Source organism: Crinia signifera, chromosome 11 (assembly GCF_055691185.1).
Source record: "Crinia signifera chromosome 11, ASM5569118v1, whole genome shotgun sequence".
Lineage (NCBI taxonomy): Eukaryota > Metazoa > Chordata > Amphibia > Anura > Myobatrachidae > Crinia > Crinia signifera.
The window spans coordinates 117,126,329-117,147,735 of NC_139227.1; the positions used below are offsets into that span (position 1 = coordinate 117,126,329).

Sequence of the window (21,407 nt, forward strand, 5' to 3'; positions counted from 1 at the left end):
AAGCTGCCTCCTTTTAAGCCCAGGTTAGTAACCACACACACACTAACTCTACCTAAACATCCCCTCCCCTGCAAGCCTCACTTTATTTATACAGTACACCCCCGCCAGCCTAACTACAGTGTATACACATCCCCTTCCCTGCAGCCTAACTACAGTGTATACACATCCCCCTCCCCGCAGTAGAGATGGGTCGTTCCTGAACGAAGCGTATCTTTTGAACGGATCCCTTTAAAAAACGAGTGAGCGGTCTGTCTTTTTCATACGAAAATGTCCCACCCTCCTACCCGGTGGATTCAAACAAAATTAAGTACAGGTGAAATCTCGCGAGATTTTATGCTTTGTTAATATAAAATTAACCCTTTTTCAATGTGAGCCGTAGTTTCGTGCGAACGATCCAGATCTTTTCGCTGACTGATCCGACGGGTCCCGACTCGTCTGAGTGGTCCGTTTTGGCCATCTCTACCCCGCGGCCTAACTACAGTGTATACACATCCCCCTCCCCGCAGCTTAACTACAGTGTATACACATCCCCCTACCCGCAAGCCTAACTACACTGTATACACATCCCCCTCCCCACAGCCTAACTACAGTGTATACACATCCCCCTCCCAGCAAGCCTCACTACAGTGTATACACATCCCTCTGCCCACATCCTAACTACAGTGTATACACATCCGCCTCCCCACAGCCTAACTAGAGTGTATACACATCCCCCTCCCAGCAAGCCTCACTACAGTGTATACACATCCCCCTCCCCTTAGCCTAACTACAGTGTATACACATCCCCCTCCCCTTAGCCTAACTACAGTGTATACACATCCCCCTCCCAGCAAGCCTCACTACAGTGTATACACATCCCCCTCCCCACAGCCTAACTACAGTGTATACACATCCCCCTCCCCACAGCCTAACTACAGTGTATACACATCCCCCTCCCAGCAAGCCTTACTACAGTGTATACACATCCCCCTGCCCACAGCCTAACTACAGTGTATACACATCCCCCTCCACACAGCCTCACTACAGTGTATACACATCCCCCTCCCCACAGCCTAACTACAGTGTATACACATCCCCCTCCCCACAGCCTAACTACAGTGTATACACATCCCCCTCCCAGCAAGCCTTACTACAGTGTATACACATCCCCCTGCCCACAGCCTAACTACAGTGTATACACATCCCCCTCCACACAGCCTCACTACAGTGTATGCACATCCCCCTGCCCGCAGCCTACCTACAGTGTATACACATCCCCCTCACTAGTGTATACACATCCCCCTCCCCGCAGCCTAACTACTGTGTATACACATCCCCCTCCCCGCAAGCCTCACTTCAGTGTAGACACATCCCCCTCCCCGCAGCCTAACTACACTGTATACACATCCCTCTCCCAGCAAGCCTCACTACAGTGTATACACATCCCCCTCCCAGCAAGCCTCACTACAGTGCATACACATCCCCCTCCCCACAGCCTAACTACAGTGTATACACATCCCCCTCCCCACAGACTAACTACAGTGTATACACATCCCCCTCCCAGCAAGCCTCACTACAGTGTATACACATCCCCCTCCCAGCAAGCCTCACTACAGTGTATACACATCCCCCTCCCCACAGCCTACCTACAGTGTATGCACATCCCCCTCCCCGCAGCCTAACAACTGTGTATGCACATCCCCCTCCCCGCAAGCCTCACTTCAGTGTAGACACATCCCCCTCCCCGCAGCCTAACTAGAGTGTATACACATCCCCCTCCCAGCAAGCCTCACTAGAGTGTATACACATCCCCCTCCCAGCAAGCCTCACTAGAGTGTATACACCTCCCCCTACCCACAGCCTCACTACAGTGTACACACATCCCCTCCACGCAGCCTCACTACAGTGTATGCACATCCCCCTCCCCCGCAGCCTACCTACAGTGTATACACATCCCCCTCCCCCTCACTAGTGTATACACATCCCCCTCCCCCTCACTAGTGTATACACATCCCCCTCCCCGCAGCCTAACTACTGTGTATACACATCCCCTTCCCCGCAAACCTCACTTCAGTGTAGACACATCCCCCTCCCCGCAGCCTAACTACAGTGTATACACATCCCCCTCCCCGCAAGCCTAACTATCTTGCAGAAAACCCACCCCTAACACTGTACACTGTCACCAACCTGCAGCCACTCAACGTACCCCACTACTAATGCACTCACCCTCACCACCCCAACCTCCTAACCCCCCTAGACCCCCACAACACTCTACCTGCCCATAACCCTACCGCATTACCAATGCGCCCATCCGTCCCACGCAACCGCCCCCACACCAATAAGCACCCTCCCTCACCCACACCACTACAATACGCACGCAACACCACCCCCTCCAGTACCCACAGGAACTCCGCCGCTCCTACACTACCCCCATCTACCTGCCAAAACACTGCACCTGCCCCTCCTGGCACATCAACACACGCCACACCTCCACCCCAAATACCTTAACTCAAAGTATCTATGCACCCACCCATGGCAACACCATACCTGCCCATCCTCACCTACATTGCCGACGCACCCATGCCTCATCCAAACACACTACCCTTGCTACTACATCCACAGCACCACCGCACTAAAACGGTGCACCACGACACCTAACCAACCCACATGGCCAACCACCCCACATACACTCCACCACACACAATATCCCCCCCATCCGCCACTTCACAACACACACCACCCCCTAATGCCTTTTCACACCCATAGCACCCTTGCACTCAACCTTCACACACCCCTACACAACCTTCACACACCCACCACAACAACATCACCCCCCCCCCAACACCCGCAGCACCCCCACATCCACCTGCAAAAACACTGCACCTGCCCCTCTCCATCCCACAGTACCCCCGCAACAAGCAGCACAAACACTGCACCCGCTCATCCCCCTACCACATTACCCACGCACCCATCTGTCTCCCAACCACACCCACAGCAAAATGCATGTTTCGCAACCGGTGCACCTACACACACCACCCACAGGGACCACCACCACACGTGTAACTCCACCACCCACACAATCTCACACTAGCCCACCCACAAGCACCCCCCGCCACACTTGCACACCTATGCCACACACCATACTACAACACACCATAACACCGCAACCGCTCCTCCACCACGACCCACAGCACCCCGCCATCCACTTGCGCAAACACGACAATCGCCCCTCCCACACCTCCCCCACCAACGCTACACCAGCCCTACACACATCCATAAAATGCCCAAACCCATTCCCTAACCCACCCCAAAACCCCACAACCGCCCCTCCAACACTGGCGTCAACCACCCCCCACCCAACTACAGCACCCTCACCCCTGCACCTCACACACCCACACCACCCACATGCATCTCCAACACTGGCAAAAAAAACGCCCCTCCAACGACACCAAGCCCCCCCTTTTCACCACACCAGCCCCCCCACATCCACCTGCCAAAACGCTGCCCCTGCCCCTCTACATTCCGCATTACCCCTGCAACCAGCCACACCAACACCAGATGCCCATCGCCTGTAAGCACTGTTCATACCAACAAAATAACCTGCACCCTCTTCACAATCATATTCCCTTTTCATCTTAAAACTGAAACCTCTAACTATAGTACCAATACAGGTAATCCTCCATATAATACACACCAGATTTCACACACTAAAGGCGTTCACATGTTAAGTGTGAAGTGTGATGCACACGCCGGTGTGAAGAGTGCCCGTAGGGCGTGATGAATCACCTAGTTGAATAATAAGAAGTGCCACTACATTACACCAGCATGTTCAGCGGACATCAATCAATGTTAACAATGCATCGTTAGCGATATTGAGTGTACAAACTAGATGATATCGAGAAAGATATTGCTCATAAGCCCCTTTCTGAGTGATATCTTTTAGCTGGTTGTTTATCACTCTCCATTTTATCACTTTTAAAGCTTAGAGAATCTGGCCCATAGTGATGAGCACCAGGCGCAACAAGTATTGCAATACAAATATATACATAGTACATAGTACGTGTTTAATACCCAAAGCAAAGAAATCACTGACAATAGCAGCAGCGTTACTGCACCTGGGACCCAATTTACTTATTGTTAGATAGAGATAGATGTGTAAGCACGCTTAAAGTAAAAGCTTCGAAAGCTAGTCTGCTACCTTCAGTGTTTGTGCATGTCTGAGAAATAGACGTAGTTTCACTCTCTGCCAGCAGATGGCAGTGGTTCGGAGACTCATGGACACTAGACATATATATAGATGATATATATAAAATTGTTGTTCGTATCGAAGATCTGGCACTCATTATAAAGTATGTTAGCTTCCCCCATTACCCTCTAAATCTCTGAATTGTTGTCTAGTTATAATGCAGGGACCAGAACGACGACAGCAACGTCTCCTAACATTTCCTCTACTGCATTGTGGAATTGTGATGCTCCTTACATGGAAAATAGGAGACTTAGGCCGAATGCTGGATACACACTAAACAATGTGAACCCGGCATGACATTGGGCAGTATTCAATGAAAAAGTTCTCCGTGCATGGAGAGCGTTTTATTTAGCTCTCCATGCACTCTCCGTGTTCCGGAGGGCTCGCTGCCACTCCTGCTCCCTCTATTCAATGTGGTTAAGACTCGCCGCCACTCGCGGCGAGTCTTAACCCCTGCAGGGAGCAGGGAGCTTTCAGGGAGCCGGAAGCAGCCAGAGAGATTAAAGTCTCCCTCTCCAGGACCCAGGCTGCACCCCCCTATAGCCAGCGGGGGACCCAGTATTCACTGCACCGTTCGTGCATAGTTACGTTCGGCTGCAGTGAATATATGAATATCTAATGAGCGGCTCGAGCGCTGGGCCCCCTGCTGGCTGCACTGTGTAAAAAAAAAAAAAAAATGTAAAAAAATATTTTTTTTTAAATTAAATATATATTCATGTGCTATAAGCACATGAATAAAAATAACATGCCCCTTCACAGGAAAAAAAAACTGATTTTTTGACACCAAAATTTAAAAAAAAAACCTTTACGTTCAAAAGTTCACATTCCAGCTCTCCATCAAAAGATGGAGAATTGCTACACGGAGAGAGACGGAGAAAATCACTTAAAAAGACGGAGAATATTTCACATTGAATAGGGTTGCTCGCTTTTGGAGAGCAAAATGCTCCATCCAAGGCGAACAAAGCACAAATTCTCCACAAAACACGGAGAACTTTTCTCATTGAATACTGCCCATTGGGAGCAACAGGATCCAGCTGTGATTCCAGCAGCGACAGGGATGGGGCCCTCTTACCTCTCTGTCAGTTAGTTCCCAGTCTTGTTTTTTTTACTGTTTGTTCCTCATTTTACATTTCTCTGTTACAGACTGGCGTTATATAAGTAACTGTTATCAGCTTAATGCAGGGAATGTAATATTATGGCTACCTACCTGATATGTATAAAATCGTCATAGTCATATAAATGAGCTTGATACATACTGCAATAAGTGGTCTATTCTATCTGAGGCAGAAAGCCTGAAATCCAAATCCTGCAAAGCCTATTCATTGGAGCCCCTTCACCTGCTATGACAAGCTCCGGCCTCGAGCAGCGCCATTCTCTGACACCAGGACAAATCAATGTTAATAAATAGCTACAGAATCATCTCTGGCACATGGTCCAAGACAAATAAGTCCCACTATGTGATTCACTATAAATGTAGGAATCAGGTTGTTTCACTCTACAAATCCATAGATCTCTCCGTATCCACTGTCCCTGGCTAGTAGGTGTGGGCTTCTAGCCCAAGACCCCATCTCAGTTGATCCAGGCATACTGGAACATGTTGTTCTTCTCCCACAGCAAACACTGGGCAGAACGATGGTCCTTCTCCACCTTGAGTGATGTAGAGAGTAGCGCTGTCCCACTGGGATACTCCGGCCAATCAGGCGGCATGCTTCCTGTATATAGACAGAAGGCCTGTTAGATACCGTAGCTGCCTGCACCCCGTGGCCTGTCCAATGTTGTTGTCTGTTCTCCTACCTTCTCTTGCAAAGTGAATGAAGTATTTCCTCACGAGCTCCTGGAAAGCGGTGTCCTCTTCTGTGGTCTCTCCGAGACTGTATTTCAGGGTTCCGAAAAATGCCAGAGTATCGATCAGGTGAAAAGAGAACCAGCTTTCGTAGGAGAAGAGGTTATTGAGTTTAACTGGACGGGATGGAGTATAGATGACTTCATAGCGATAGACCGGGCTGGACAGAGCAGCTGCAATTACAAAGACACAATGGTTCCATTAAGAGTTTGGACTATGGGTCACAGGTCCCTACAAACAGTTCCTTGTGTCCTGCGTATGGTGGTGTTTGAGTCATGCAAACTCTTCCTACTGCCTTCTCTCCTAAACGTGGTGCTGGTGCTGGTGGGGTTTAATATGTGAATAGCTTCTGGTTGGTTCAGCACCAGTGACTGTCTCCAATGTGTCTGCAGGGCATATTGGGGTGGGAAGAGGGCGGGCAGGGGTCTGTCCCATGGCAATGGGTGGGTGCATCCAGAAAAACACTAGCATGTCACAGCCTGCATGGGGCGTGGCGCCTGCCATCATATGACGTCAGTGCCCGCATCATATCCGGACATCTCCGTGGCAAATAAACTTCTATTTGCGAACAGTGAAAAAATAATTCAATGGTCGGTGACCATGAAATGATTTTTCGCCCGTACACCCGCATGCGAATGGGTGTGTCAGAGTACAGGGGGAGAGGACATTCTGTCGGGGGTGGGCGTTCGCTCCCCCGGCGGGAGGCGTATACCGGCTTGCTAAGCAACGGAAGAACACTGCTCAGCGAGCTGGTCTGAATCAGGCCCATTATGTGGCCATGGTGCAGTGTGGTCAACACAAGTAAACGGTAGTCATGTCACTGGTTGACACATGGAAAGGCCGACGTGCTTTGTTTGTGTCCGTTTGAAGATTTCAGCACATGGACCCCAAATTAGTGTACGGCTTCGATCACCATCTTTCGGGCAAGGTCCCTTGATGTGCTCGGCCCTCTTTACTGTTCCAAGCCGCACTCTTGTACTGGCCATCTATATGCACACGGCTAATGGGACAATGGGGGTTATTCTGGTTTACTCCTTCTGGCAAATTCCTTCTTAGATGGACAAAACCATGTGCACTGCAGGGGGGGCAGATGTAACATGTGCAGAGAGTTAGATTTGGGTGAGTTATTTTGTTTCTGTGCAGGGTAAATACTGACTGCTTAATTTTTACACTGCAATATAGATCTCACTTTGAAGTAAAACCCCACCCAAATCTAATTCTCTCTGCACAAGTAACATCTGCCCCACCCGCAGTGCACATGGTTTTGTCCATCTAAGAAGGAATTTGCCAGCAGGAGTGAACCAGAATAACCCCCAATGTCCAGGAGCATGGTGTCTCATGCGTACCATGTGTTTGCCCCTTCACTCTCTCTGCCCATGTTTACATCTGCCCCACCTGCAGTGCAGCATGGTTGTGCCCATTTTGAGAACAAATTTGTCCAGCGATCAGGTTGGAATTAGGCCCTATACGCAGCACACTTTTTAAATTTGATATATTAATAAGGGTTCCTTTGATAGTGATAGACCACACACACACACACACACACACACACACTCTATACATACCTGCGGCTTGTCTGGCAAGCTCGTTCTTAGGACACGAGACCCGTAGGTCCGACACCATGGTCATGTAAGTCTTCTCCACACATCGCTCAGGCCGGGCGCAGAACTCTGAGGTGGGATACAGGGACAAGGCGTCTTCCGACAGATTTCCCCCAAACGTGTCCAGGTTCTCTGGAAACAGAATGACATGAGCCCTGGCTTATCCTGCACACCTCATGGGGATTGGGGACATACAGCCCGGAGCCAGATCCAGTACAACCAGATCACCCGTTACTTACGCTTCACAAACCAGTAGTAATCGTCCTCTGTCCACCGGGAAATGTTGGCATACATTGGGCTGTAGAAGAAGGGCACAAAATAATTCTAACCCATCTTCAGCATGGTTTCCATAGTTACATGATAAACACGGAATATAAACGGCTTCAGAACTAAGGGGTCTATTTATTAATAGTATCAGCCAGTCTGCTCCTAACTGCCATGTTTCAGGCTGTGGGGTAGATGTATGAAGCAGTGATAAGGGAGGAGTGAGCCAGAGGAGGAGTGGCCCATGGCAACCAATCAGCACATAAGTAACATCTATAATTTGCATATAGATATTATATATATAATATAGCATTATACAGAGCAGCTGATTGGTTGCCATGGGCCACTCCTCCTCTGGCTCACTTCTCCTCCATTATCACCGCTTAATACATCTACCCCTGAGTTTGTTAAATGTCTGGAGCTGGTTGGCTGGTGCTTTGGTCCTGATTCACCCGTATGAACGCCTCGGCGAGTGTAATATTCACATACACGCATGCGCAGAGCCGCAACACTGGTCCCCGGGCCAAATTTGCTGTTATCCAAATCAACCTGAAACAGGGCCTTTATCTCCAGCCACTTTATCTTACTCCAAGGGTTCGATCCTATTAACCCCCAAAGAGTGCGAGTTGCCGTTCGGGTGTTGTTTTCACCCTTAAAACGGCACCCGAATTCAGCCTAACTCGCACCCTTCGCAGGGACAAATTGGCTGAAAATTTGAATTGCTCGCACCCCTATGGAGGTGCGAGCACTTTTCAGCGAATTCGGCCCGCCGTAAAGTGCGCCCGGTGCCGTGATGATTCGCACTCCTTGGCAAATCATCCGCCCACATTGGGATAAATAGGATGGACCCCTAAGGCTGTGCAAAATATCCGCTATAGATACCAGCGTCGCTCACATTTGTTATATAAATTCAAATAAAAAATGTTGTGCAAAAAATGATTATATTTCCTATATAAGGAAACATTACCGGTCATTATGATGAATACAAGTGTTTGCTTGGCAAGTCTTACACCTATTTTGACAAATTCACTTGGGGCTCAAAGAGTTAGTAAAAAGACCTCTCCGCCCCCCTCCTAAATCCATTGTCAACCGTTTCACAATGCCAGGAGTTCTTCCATGTGCTGCAGCATAAACACAGATATTAACATATAAATGGATATCTGACAAATATAAATGTATCCGCCAGTAGTAGGCGCTATGATCATTTTATCTGAAGGGAAGCCCGATACCATCTGATTGCAGCTTTTGGTTTCATGTAGTCTTCCCACCTCTTTTAGCTCCTCCCACTGTGTATGTTCAACTTAATAAAAAATAATTACTGCAAATCCAACTACGAAGCCTGAAAGAAAAAAGTTCCCATATGGGAACAACTTCCATGTCCATATATGTTGTATTTGGTGTCCCTTTTTTTACTCTAGCAGGGGTAACTAACTCCAGTCCTCGATAGCTACCAACAGTGCACATTTTTCCAGCTCACCTTGCAGGTGCACAGCTGTACTCATTACTCACTGACACATTGTAAAAGATCCACAGTTGGAGCGAATTACTTCACTTGTGATTCTGTGAGGAGACCTGGAAAACATTAACTGTTGGTAGCTCTCGAGGACTGGTGTTGGCTACCCCTGCTGTAGAGCATAGCTGCCTACCCTCCTGCATTCTGCAGGAGACTCCCTGAAATAAAAGCAATCTCCCTCTCTCCCTCATTAGTCTAGCAATCTCCCTCATGTCACCTAGCCCACATTACACTGTTATATCATAGTTTCCTCCCCTCCTGCATTCTACAGGAGACTCCCTAACATAACAGCAATCTCCCTCTCTCCCTCATTAGTCTAGCAATATCCCTCATGGCACCTAGCCCACATTACACTGTTATATCATAGTTACCTCCCCTCCTGCATTCTGCAAGAGACTCCCTGACATAGCAGCAATCTCCCTCTCTCCCTCATTAGTCTAGCAATCTCCCTCATATCACCTAGCCCACATTACTGTTACATCATAGTTACCTCCCCTCCTGCATTCTGCAGGAGACTCCCTGACATAGCAGCAATCTCCCTCTCTCCCTCATTAGTCTAGCAATCTCCCTTATGTCACCTAGTCCACATTACACGGTTACATTTTGTGGGGGAAAAGGAATGACCAATAGATACATGAATCATCAGCACCATTTCCCAGCACTTTACTAAGTATAGCAGCTCTTACTAACTGCTTTGGGGCTCATCTACATTCGGATATAAGTCATTTTACAAGATTCCTCTCAGATGTAGCAGTACACACCCACGCTTCTAGGTGCCACGTTCACAATCTCTTTTCCCAATCTTTCCATATATGAAACTAGACACACCCTTTGGGTGGAGCATGTCTCGCCCCCTCAATGGGGTGCTGTGCAAAATTCTACTACCAACTATAATCTCCCTGAAACTAGTTTTCAAAAGTAGGCAAGTATGCTCTAGAGACCACTGAAACAGTATGTCCATCCGCAGATTTACAACTGTTGTTTCCTTACACAAATTCTGTTTCTTGTAGGGTGGTGCCAATCACGTACGGTACATCGCTATAACCCTCTCTCTTCTCCTTCCATACGTCCAATGGGGGAGCCGGCACCACGTATCCGTCCACTACAGCCACCGGCCCAGCAAATTTTCCTTTCCGTGGTAGGTTGCACAGGTCCTCTTCAGCCCAGGCAGGGTATACAGCCCATGGTATGGACTAGGAGGAGCAGAATAAACAATATACAGTGACTTAAGGGAGGAAAAACTCACAAAATAATAACAGGCGCGGATGTTGATAATGTCTGGTTCAGTCATTTGTTTCACTCATATGAAATTGGATTGGAATATATATATATATATATATATATATATATATATATATATATATATATATATATATATATATATATATATATATATATATATATATAGCAGCCTCCAGGAACGGACAGACTCCCCTGGCAGGCCCATTATATTTGCCAGGGGGTCGTTGTACCATCCAGTGTCTACCTGCCTTGATGCATATCTTAATCCCTGTATCCAGCATACCAAGTCATATTTAAAAAGTTACGTTGTGCCAGGTATGAGACAGTTGGTGCTATTGTCCACTGTTACAAATATAGAACATTAATCACTGTAGGCCAGGCTATATGCCGTTAAGGGTGTCACTGTGAGTTCTGCATAAATGTACTGTATCCGTGATTACGAGGTTTATCCGCCGGATCTTGTGTAGAAAGCATTCATGCATACATTCAATATAATAGTTCCCAGATGCTTCACCTTAAGGTCTGATGTTTCATAGCCTATACCTGTTCATACAGGATTTACTACCTGTCATTCAGCGGTATTACCGCCGGGATAATGATATTGTTGTGTACTAAGAGGCACTGAGATGGTTATGATAATCTTTTCTCTGTATTTTACAAGAGAACTTTAACAATATAAGCCCGGTAAGAACAGAAACTTGAGAATTCCATGTAACAAGGAAGCTGCCATTAACTTAGGGTAATTAGGGTAATTATCATATATATACTGTTATTAGTTTTTGATAAAGGACAATTCATGCCTAAAATATCGGATTAGTAAGCGCATGCACACACATGTGTCCGGCTCTCTCTTTTTAAGAATTTCACAGTTATTTTCCTTTCTTTATTCACACATCTATCTTTTTAATATTTCACTACGTCAAGGAAGTCCGGTCTCTTCTTAATATGAGACTTTTATTATAATAATAAAATAAATATAACAATAAAAGTTAATTTTTATTAAAAATTACTATTTGGTCCTCAGTGCACCCGTAAAGATACTTCTTTTCTTTGTGGGTGTTTTTGAGTATGCAAATTGGCTTGTGGGTGGGGAGTATCTGTGGGGTATATAATGTGGTTCTTGTGTTTTAGTCTGGTTGTACCCGGGCGACGAGCACAGAGCTCGAAACACTTGTGTTGGTGTCTATACCAATGATGCAATGAAGCATTGAAAATTCATCTATCAGTCTCCGAGTGACGCCTGTGCCATTACCCTGTTGTTTGGACCCTTGCTGGTTCTAGGAAGGCACCAGAGCAAACTGCTTATTTATTGAAGCCAGTGGAGTGCCGGATTTCTCCTGCTTATAAATATATATATGTACTACTGTGTATATTGGTTTTACAACATTCAATTCTAGTGATTCATTGTTGGTACATACTCATCTACAAAACCCTTAATCACTCTCCTCCTCCCCGCATCTCCAATCACACTCTCTCCCACCCAACTTTAATCTAGGCCAACATAGGGCAGGAGGAGGGGGGAGGGGTCATCTGCCTTCCGCTACAGCCCCTGGCTCACCTTTAGTATTGTAGCAATATCCAGCTTCCTCAGGCACTGTGCATCCTGGCAGCTGGTGCGGTGCAGGAAGAGGAGGTTGTCCTTCTCCGCCTCTTCCAAACTAGCTTTAAAAACTGATGATCCACTTATATCAATGGCACGGTGGAAAAGACCTTTAGCCAGTGGTGATACCATCATAGCCCAAATGGAGGTGCCGCCTGCAATAAAAGGAAAACTTATCAGGTTGGTGTGGATCTTTCGGTTGACAGGCAGAAGGTTGACACACGGAAAAGGTCAACATGATTTATTCATGGTTTTTGGTGAGATGTATTGACTAATTAGGGTTGACCTATCATCCAGATAATCCCCCCCCCCACACCTCATTGTTATCTTTTTGAAGTTCAATGATTTCTATTCCGATTTGCTTCTTTGTTTAGCTGGCATTTGAGTCATTTTACACCACCCTTGGTAATGTAATTTTGTGCTAACTGTAACATTCTTCTGTCATTTATTGGTTTTCTTTTACGATCTCCTCTTGGTTTTGTTGTGCCTTTTCTTTTGAAAGCCCATTTGTTTGTCTACTACCTTTTATACATAAAGTTATTGAAAAGAAAGTCCTGGTGCATTAGGACGCACAAGCGTACCCCAGGGAGGGGCTTGTAGCGGCATTAGCATAAAGTCACAGTTTGCGGATTCCATTCATCAGGCACGGGTGTATTATTCTATAATATTTTGCATGGTCAGTAATTCTCAGACCTGTTTTTAGAAATCCTGAAAACATGACTGCTTGGAGGCTGTAGGTTGAGAAATTTGGAAAATTGTAGGTTTAGAAAAAAAGGCCTTTGCCTTTTGGCTCTTTAGTTATGGATCCAAAACCATGGGGGATGCGGCTGATGGCGGCAATAGATTGATCTAGCAGGTGTCAGAGATATCTGCTGCAGTCCCTCCTTCATACATGCACAGGGTACTTAATAATGTCACTAACCTCTGAAAGTTATACTTGAATAAATTGGAATCTAAATAGTTCTCAGTCAGCATAGCCAGTCACTAGCACCATAGACAAGTCACTCACACCATAGAGTAACTAGCACCATAGACAAGTCACTCACACCATAGAGTCACTAGCACCATAGACAAGTCACTCACACCATAGAGTAACTAGCACCATAGACAAGTCACTCACACCATAGAGTAACTAGCACCATAGACAAGTCACTCACACCATAGAGTAACTAGCACCATAGACAAGTCACTCATACCATAGAGTCACTAGCACCATAGACAAGTCACTCATACCATAGACACTCACTCAACCTCATTCCATAGAGTCACTAGCACCATAGACATTCACTCAATCTCATAACATAGACTAGAGTCGCTAGCACCATAGAAACTCACTCAACCTCATACCAGAGAGTCACTAGCACCATAGACAAGTCACTCACACCATAGAGTCACTAGCACCATAGACATTCACTCATACCATAGACAGTCACTCAACCTCATACCATAGAGTCACTAGCACCATAGACAAGTCACTCCTACCATAGAGTCACTAGCACCATAGACAGTCACTCGCACCATAGACAAGTCACTTATACCATAGAGTCACTAGCACCAGAGACAGTCACTCATACTATAGAGTCACTAGTACCATAGACAGTCACTTGCACAGTGCCTCCCCCTTCCTTTGGCTTTTATTTTTTATGATGCACCCCTATCCTGTGTGGGTCAGTGTAGGAGGACTAGGCGAACATACCAAGAACATTCATGCAGGAACCTTCCACTCTGGCTTTCTCTGATTATGCTTCCTTAACATTATACAATATCGCATTAATTGTACCAGAACCATCTACCAAAGGATTGCAGAACAGGACTCCCGCCATAACTGCAATGCATGCTGGGCCATAATATCACCACCATAGCTGGAGATACCTGAGCTCTGTCCGTAGATAGTGACTTTGTTTGGATCACCACCAAAATACTGGATGTTCTTCTGCACCCACCTCAGGGCGGCCACTTGGTCCATGAACCCATAGTTGCCTGTAGGGCAGAAATTGGGGATTCATGTTATTGACTTCGGGGGGGGGGGGGGGGGGGGCAGGAGGAACATAGACAGAATAGAGCTTAGGGAGGAGGTTAGGGACCTGCTGGGTACAGAGAGAATACAGTAGTTACACAGACCATAAAGATAAGAGATTTTACTATTCAGTCATTCTCAAACCACTATTGATGACCAGCAAATTATAAACGGCCAAACCATCGGAGGGAGAAGAAAAAAACCTCTGCATCTGTCTGACCAATCAGAAGGCGAGGAGTCATGAGTTTGAAGAAACTCAGGGAGCCCGAGGTGTGCTCCCAACACCCAGTGCAGTGATCTAAATCGTGCATAGGGGGCCGTACGTACCTATGGACCCTCTCCCAAAGCAGAAGGGCACCGTTACTCCCCTAACCCCTCTCAGCCATAAGGCCGAAGAGGGGAAAAAAGAGATCGGTGGGTCCACTCCGCCGAAGCTCAGAGAGACCCTCTTCCCTCAACCTCCGGAAGGGTTAGGACAGTGAGTCCTCTGCACCAAAGTTTGGAGAGACCGCCGCAGCTCTCCCCAAAAGGATGAGAGCTTTGGTACATTGGGGAGTGGATAGCCCATAAGGGTCATACACACAGCCCAAAGAAAACATGACGCACTACAGAAAGCAGAAAACGTGAAAAGTGACAAACGTGAGCGGGGAAGAGAAATAAATAATAAAGAGTCCCCAGCCAGACGGCGAGGAGTCATAATACACTTAAGGGTAAATTGACCCCTCAGAATGAGGGCAATCATTATGTATTGTATAAAGAGGCATATACTACTTATGGGGACAGTATTATTGTATTACTATATTATGGGTCAAATGTATTGTAAAATGTTATTAAAATAGTATTTTTATGAATTATTTGAAATGGGGCAATATGAATGAGTGAATTGTTATAAAAAAAATACATAGGGGATAGTTACTATTTTAGGTCTATATAAATGATGCCCACATAAAAAAATATATATTTTCGTGGCACCTCCGATATAATTAACGATATAGTAGCAGATATGGGGGATGGTGCCACGGTTACCAGAGGTGTTGGTGAGGGATCCTTCCCTGAATTGTGGCAAAGCCATGAATCCAAACGCATTAAGTCGGTAGTTGAAGCTGACGTGCACTATGTGACTGTGTTCAGCCAGGTCTTCCGTAGGACTATACCCAGGCTCGGAGCCGCTGAAGATTAGAAGGTACCCTCCGTGTATCCAGACCATTACAGGAAGCTTGGCATTTTGATCCGTTGAGGGTGTCCACACATTGACATAGAGACAATCCTCTGACCCCATCACTGTCCCGTTCTCACTCAAGGGCTGTATCTGGGCACACATTGACTTGAAGTCTGTGGAATCAAGAGTGCCCTCCCAGCCTGGGTGCTCCTTTGGAGGTCTCCAGCGTAAATCTCCAGTGGGCGGACTGGCATACGGAATCCCTTTAAACATGTAAACCTTGTCACAGTGGTGACCTCTAACCTTTCCAGATGATATAGTCACATCAACCAGTGTACAGGCCGAATTTCCAGATAGGTAGGCCAAACCCACCACTACCAAACACAGGACCACAACACCGCCAAATATAGCCGCCATTGTCTTGTAGGTCGGAAAGTTGCAGGAGGAATCGGATGTGTCAAAGTCATCGCGAGTAGTTTCAAACACTTCTTCATCCGAGTCCACTTGATGCTTGTACTCCGAGTGAGAGCCAGGCTCGCTACGCGTGTTCAGGAGCCTGTCAAGCAAACGGGGACAAGTGAGCAGCCAGAAATATCCATATATAGAAATAGATTTATTATTTCAAAAATGCAATCAGCAGGACACCAAGCCTTGGGCTCTTCCTCTTGGAAACAAGAGAATAGGGGCGGATACTCTAAGGTACCAATGGGACTGGATCCAAACTATCTTGGGCCATCAAGCCTTTAATATTTCACCCCAGTGGTCATTCTAGTACCCTACATCTTTCAAAACCTGTGCAGTTACTCTTCCCTCCCTGGGTTGACTTTCGCTGCTGTGGTGCTTGTATAGTTAGGGGAGGAGTCTATACCAGGAGCCAGATGCTGATGCCAGGCGGTTCTGTGTGCTTTAAATGCCAGCACCTATTTTTAGTCCCAGCTCGGCCCTGGTTCCCAGTAACACGCAGGGGGCAGTAGAACCAGGTCGTATGAGTCTATATCTCAATCACCTGACATTAGGGGTCTGTCCGCCAACTACTAATGATCCAATATAACCCTGACATAGCGTCATATCTATATCCCTCATTGATTTAAGAAATTAATCCAGATAAGTATCCAAAAAGCACATGTGACTCTGGTATTAAGCTTCCATTCTTACTTCGTTAGGCGCACACTATAACGAGGAGCCATGAATTTGTATTGACCATAATTTTTATTTTTATTTGTATTAGTATATAGTATATAGTATTATTAGTCTTCTTTCTTTTCTACATGTTATTACTCACTGCATATCCATCATATAAACCAATAATACAGCCATGACAAAAACCCAGTGGCGTAACAAGAAATAATGCGCGCCCCCAACCACCATGGCTGGTACATATATACCAGGGTGGCAGGGGGAGGCGAGGTGGTACCCCGTATCTGTGGGTGCAGCGGCGGCAGCGGAGGGAACAGAAGGATGCCGGGGGACCTGGTGCGGCGTCCACAGTGTCTGGGAACTGAAGCACTGGGAGCGGACACTGCGGACAGGCAGAGGCAGCAGAGTTTGACAATTCAAAAGATAGGCCGCTGATTGGTTGAGTGTGCGCTCTCTCTCAGCCAATCAGCGGCCTCGGCCGCCGCTGTCTCCATCCACAGTATCTGTTCTCAGGGCTTCAGTTCCCGGACACTGCGGCGCTGTTGCTTCACGCTACCCAGGTACGGGGAGCATGCCGGGGGGGAGGGGTGCGTAATAATAGTGCCCACAGAGCCCCGGCACCCACACTTAGTCAGCACCTCCCGCCGTTGCGGGGTCTGCAGCTCTATAGTTACGCCATTGCAAATACTCCTTACACACCAGGGACGGACCCGTGCCCAAATCCTGGATGCAACCTGGCATTTGCAATGTGAAAGGGGTATTACTGCGATTTCCAGGATTGTACCTACTGTATACATTACTGACAATCACTTACAACTTTGGCTGAAACATATTTTCCATTTTTATGCATTTTTACCCTTTTTGAATGGTTCCACTGCCTGTATCCCTGGCAAAGATCTCTGTCAGCTTGTTTTGGTGTACTGTGTAATGTTTGTACATGGTGTTGTTTTGTACTCTTGCACAATCTGTTCTGTAGAACTCTTTATCAGGCGGAAGGAATGTTTGTGTTTAGCACATACCAATAAAAGTATTATGTCGTAGGGGCTAATTCAGATCTTATCACACGGCCGCAAATTCGCACAGTGGACAATTATCGATCAACTGCGCTTTGCGTTATTTAGCGTCTTTTTAGTCCCTCCCCCAATCCACGGACCTGCGAATTGCGGTGTTTGCCTGCCATGGGGGGCGGGGCTGCCATACTACCATCGGGTCTCCTCTCTGGGCTTCTCCCGGAGAGGAGAAAGCAAATGTCGGCAACTATGCGCTGGGCATGTCCGGGGAAGCGCAGGGCGTGTCTGGGGAAGCGCTGGGCGTGTCCGGGGAAGCGCAGGGCGTGTCTGGGGAAGCGCTGGGAGTGTCCGGGGAAGCGCAGGGCGTGTCTGGGGAAGCGCTGGGTGTGTCCGAGGAAACACAGGGCGTGTCTGCAGAAGCGCTGGGCGTGTCCGGGGAAGCGCTGGGAGTGTCCGGGGAAGCGCAGGGCGTGTCTGCAGAAGCGCTGGGCGTGTCCGGGGAAACGCTAGGTGTGCCTGAGCATTTTAAGGGAGGGTGTGTGATGTCAGCTCCAGACCAGTTTTGCCTTTTTCCATCGCACCAGCGAATAAGTCTCTGGTGGCTCTGAATATCATTAGATGGTGAAGCCTGTTACGATGGGTTTTGATCATATGCGCATGGCTGCGATTAGATTTGTAGCATTACACATACATTAGCACAGCGAGCACATTCATTTGCAAGGTGGGATTTCAATCTAGCAGGCGGCGGTTCAACTGAACCCTGGCTGTACGAATTAGCTCCCCTATACCAATAAAATGAATTTAGAGTGCCACAAGAGTCTTCTTTTCTTAGAAACGTACTACTACTACTATACACACATCTCTTACACATACAGTATACACAGATCTCTTACACATACAGTATACACACATCTCTTACACATACAGTATACACAGATCTCTTACACATACAGTATACACAGATCTCTTACACATACAGTATAATATACACACATCTCTTACACATACAGTATACACACATCTCTTACACATACAGTATACACACATCTCTTACACATACAGCATACACAGATCTCTTACACATACAGTATACACAGATCTCTTACACAAACAGTATACACAGCTCTCTTACACATACAGTATACACAGATCTCTTACACATACAGCATACACAGATCTCTTACACATACAGCGTACACAGATCTCTTACACATACAGCGTACACAGATCTCTTACATACTGTATACACAGATCTCTTACACATACAGTATACACAGATCTCTTACACATACAGTATACACAGATCTCTTACACATACAGTATACACAGATCTCTTACACATACAGTATACACACATCTCTTACACATACAGTATACACACATCTCTTACACATACATTATACACACATCTCTTACACATACAGCATACACAGATCTCTTACACATACAGTATACACAGATCTCTTACACATACAGTATACACAGCTCTCTTACACATACAGTATACACAGATCTCTTACACATACAGCATACACAGATCTCTTACACATACAGCGTACACAGATCTCTTACACATACAGCGTACACAGATCTCTTACATACAGTATACACAGATCTCTTACACATACAGTATACACAGATCTCTTACACATACAGTATACACAGATCTCTTACACATACAGTATACACAGATCTCTTACACATACAGTATACACACATCTCTTACACATACATTATACGCACATCTCTTACACATACAGCATACACAGATCTCTTACACATACAGTATACACAGATCTCTTACACATACAGTATACACAGCTCTCTTACACATACAGTATACACAGATCTCTTACACATACAGCATAAACAGATCTCTTACACATACAGCGTACACAGATCTCTTACACAGATCTCTTACACATACAGCGTACACAGATCTCTTACACATACAGTATACACAGATCTCTTACACATACAGCATACACAGATCTCTTACACATTCAGCATACACAGATCTCTTACACATACAGCATACACAGATCTCTTACACATACAGCATACACAGCTCTCTTACACATACAGCATACACAGCTCTCTTACACATACAGCATACACAGATCTCTTACACATACAGCATACACACATCTCTTACACATACAGCATACACAGATCTCTTACACATACAGCATACACAGATCTCTTACACATACAGCATACACAGATCTCTTACACATACAGCGTACACAGATCTCTTACACATACAGCATACACAGATCTCTTACACATTCAGCATACACAGATCTCTTACACATACAGCATACACAGATCTCTTACACATACAGCATACACAGCTCTCTTACACATACAGCATACACAGCTCTCTTACACATACAGCATACACAGCTCTCTTACACATACAGCATACACAGATCTCTTACACATACAGCATACACACATCTCTTACACATACAGCATACACAGATCTCTTACACATACAGCATACACACATCTCTTACACATACAGCATACACAGATCTCTTACACATACAGCATACACAGATCTCTTACACATACAGTATACACAGATCTCTTACACATACAGCATACACACATCTCTTACACATACAGCATACACAGATCTCTTACACATACAGTATACACAGATCTCTTACACATACAGCATACACACATCTCTTACACATACAGCATACACAGATCTCTTACACATACAGTATACACAGATCTCTTACACATACAGCATACACAGATCTCTTACACATACAGCATACACACATCTCTTACACATACAGCATACACAGATCTCTTACACATACAGTATACACAGATCTCTTACACATACAGTATACACACATCTCTTACACATACAGCATACACAGATCTCTTACACATACAGTATACACAGATCTCTTACACATACAGTATACACAGATCTCTTACACATACAGCATACACACATCTCTTACACATACAGCATACACACATCTCTTACACATACAGTATACACACATCTCTTACACATACAGCATACACACATCTCTTACACATACAGCATACACAGATCTCTTACACATACACTATACACAGATCTCTTACACATACACTATACACAGATCTCTTACACATACAGCATACACAGATCTCTTACACATACAGTATACACACATCTCTTACACATACAGCATACACAGATCTCTTACACATACAGCATACACAGATCTCTTACACATACAGCATACACAGATCTCTTACACATACAGCATACACAGATCTCTTACACATACAGCATACACAGATCTCTTACACATACAGTATACACACATCTCTTACACATACAGTATACACAGATCTCTTACACATACAGTATACACAGATCTCTTACACATACAGTATACACACATCTCTTACACATACAGTATACACACATCTCTTACACATACATTATACACACATCTCTTACACATACAGTATACACACATCTCTTACACATACAGCATACACAGATCTCTTACACATACAGCATACACACATCTCGTACACATACAGCATACACAGATCTCGTACACATACAGCATACACAGATCTCTTACACATACAGCATACACAGATCTCTTACACATACAGTATACACAGATCTCTTACACATACATTATACACAGATCTCTTACACATACAGTATACACAGATCTCTTACACATACAGCATACACAGTTCTCTTACACATACAGCATACACAGATCTCTTACACATACAGCATACACACATCTCGTACACA

At 45.7% G+C, this 21,407-nt stretch overlaps 1 protein-coding gene across 2 annotated transcripts in view; it reads right to left on the reverse strand.

Moving 5' to 3' along the window:
• Positions 1 to 4,022: 4,022 nt before the first annotated feature.
• Positions 4,023 to 21,407, reverse strand: part of LOC146045536 (para-nitrobenzyl esterase-like) — a 35,738-nt gene continuing 18,353 nt past the window's right edge. For both annotated transcript variants that reach the window (XM_083164452.1, XM_083164451.1), the window contains exons 2-9: positions 15,332 to 16,020; positions 14,161 to 14,268; positions 12,247 to 12,443; positions 10,437 to 10,639; positions 7,909 to 7,967; positions 7,634 to 7,801; positions 6,020 to 6,241; positions 4,023 to 5,937 (exon numbers count right to left, since the gene is read on the reverse strand). In XM_083164452.1, coding sequence (XP_083020578.1) covers positions 5,795 to 5,937; positions 6,020 to 6,241; positions 7,634 to 7,801; positions 7,909 to 7,967; positions 10,437 to 10,639; positions 12,247 to 12,443; positions 14,161 to 14,268; positions 15,332 to 15,881 — 1,650 coding nt within the window. In that variant the 5' untranslated portion in view covers positions 15,882 to 16,020 and the 3' untranslated portion in view covers positions 4,023 to 5,794. The remainder of the gene's footprint in view (positions 5,938 to 6,019; positions 6,242 to 7,633; positions 7,802 to 7,908; positions 7,968 to 10,436; positions 10,640 to 12,246; positions 12,444 to 14,160; positions 14,269 to 15,331; positions 16,021 to 21,407) is intronic.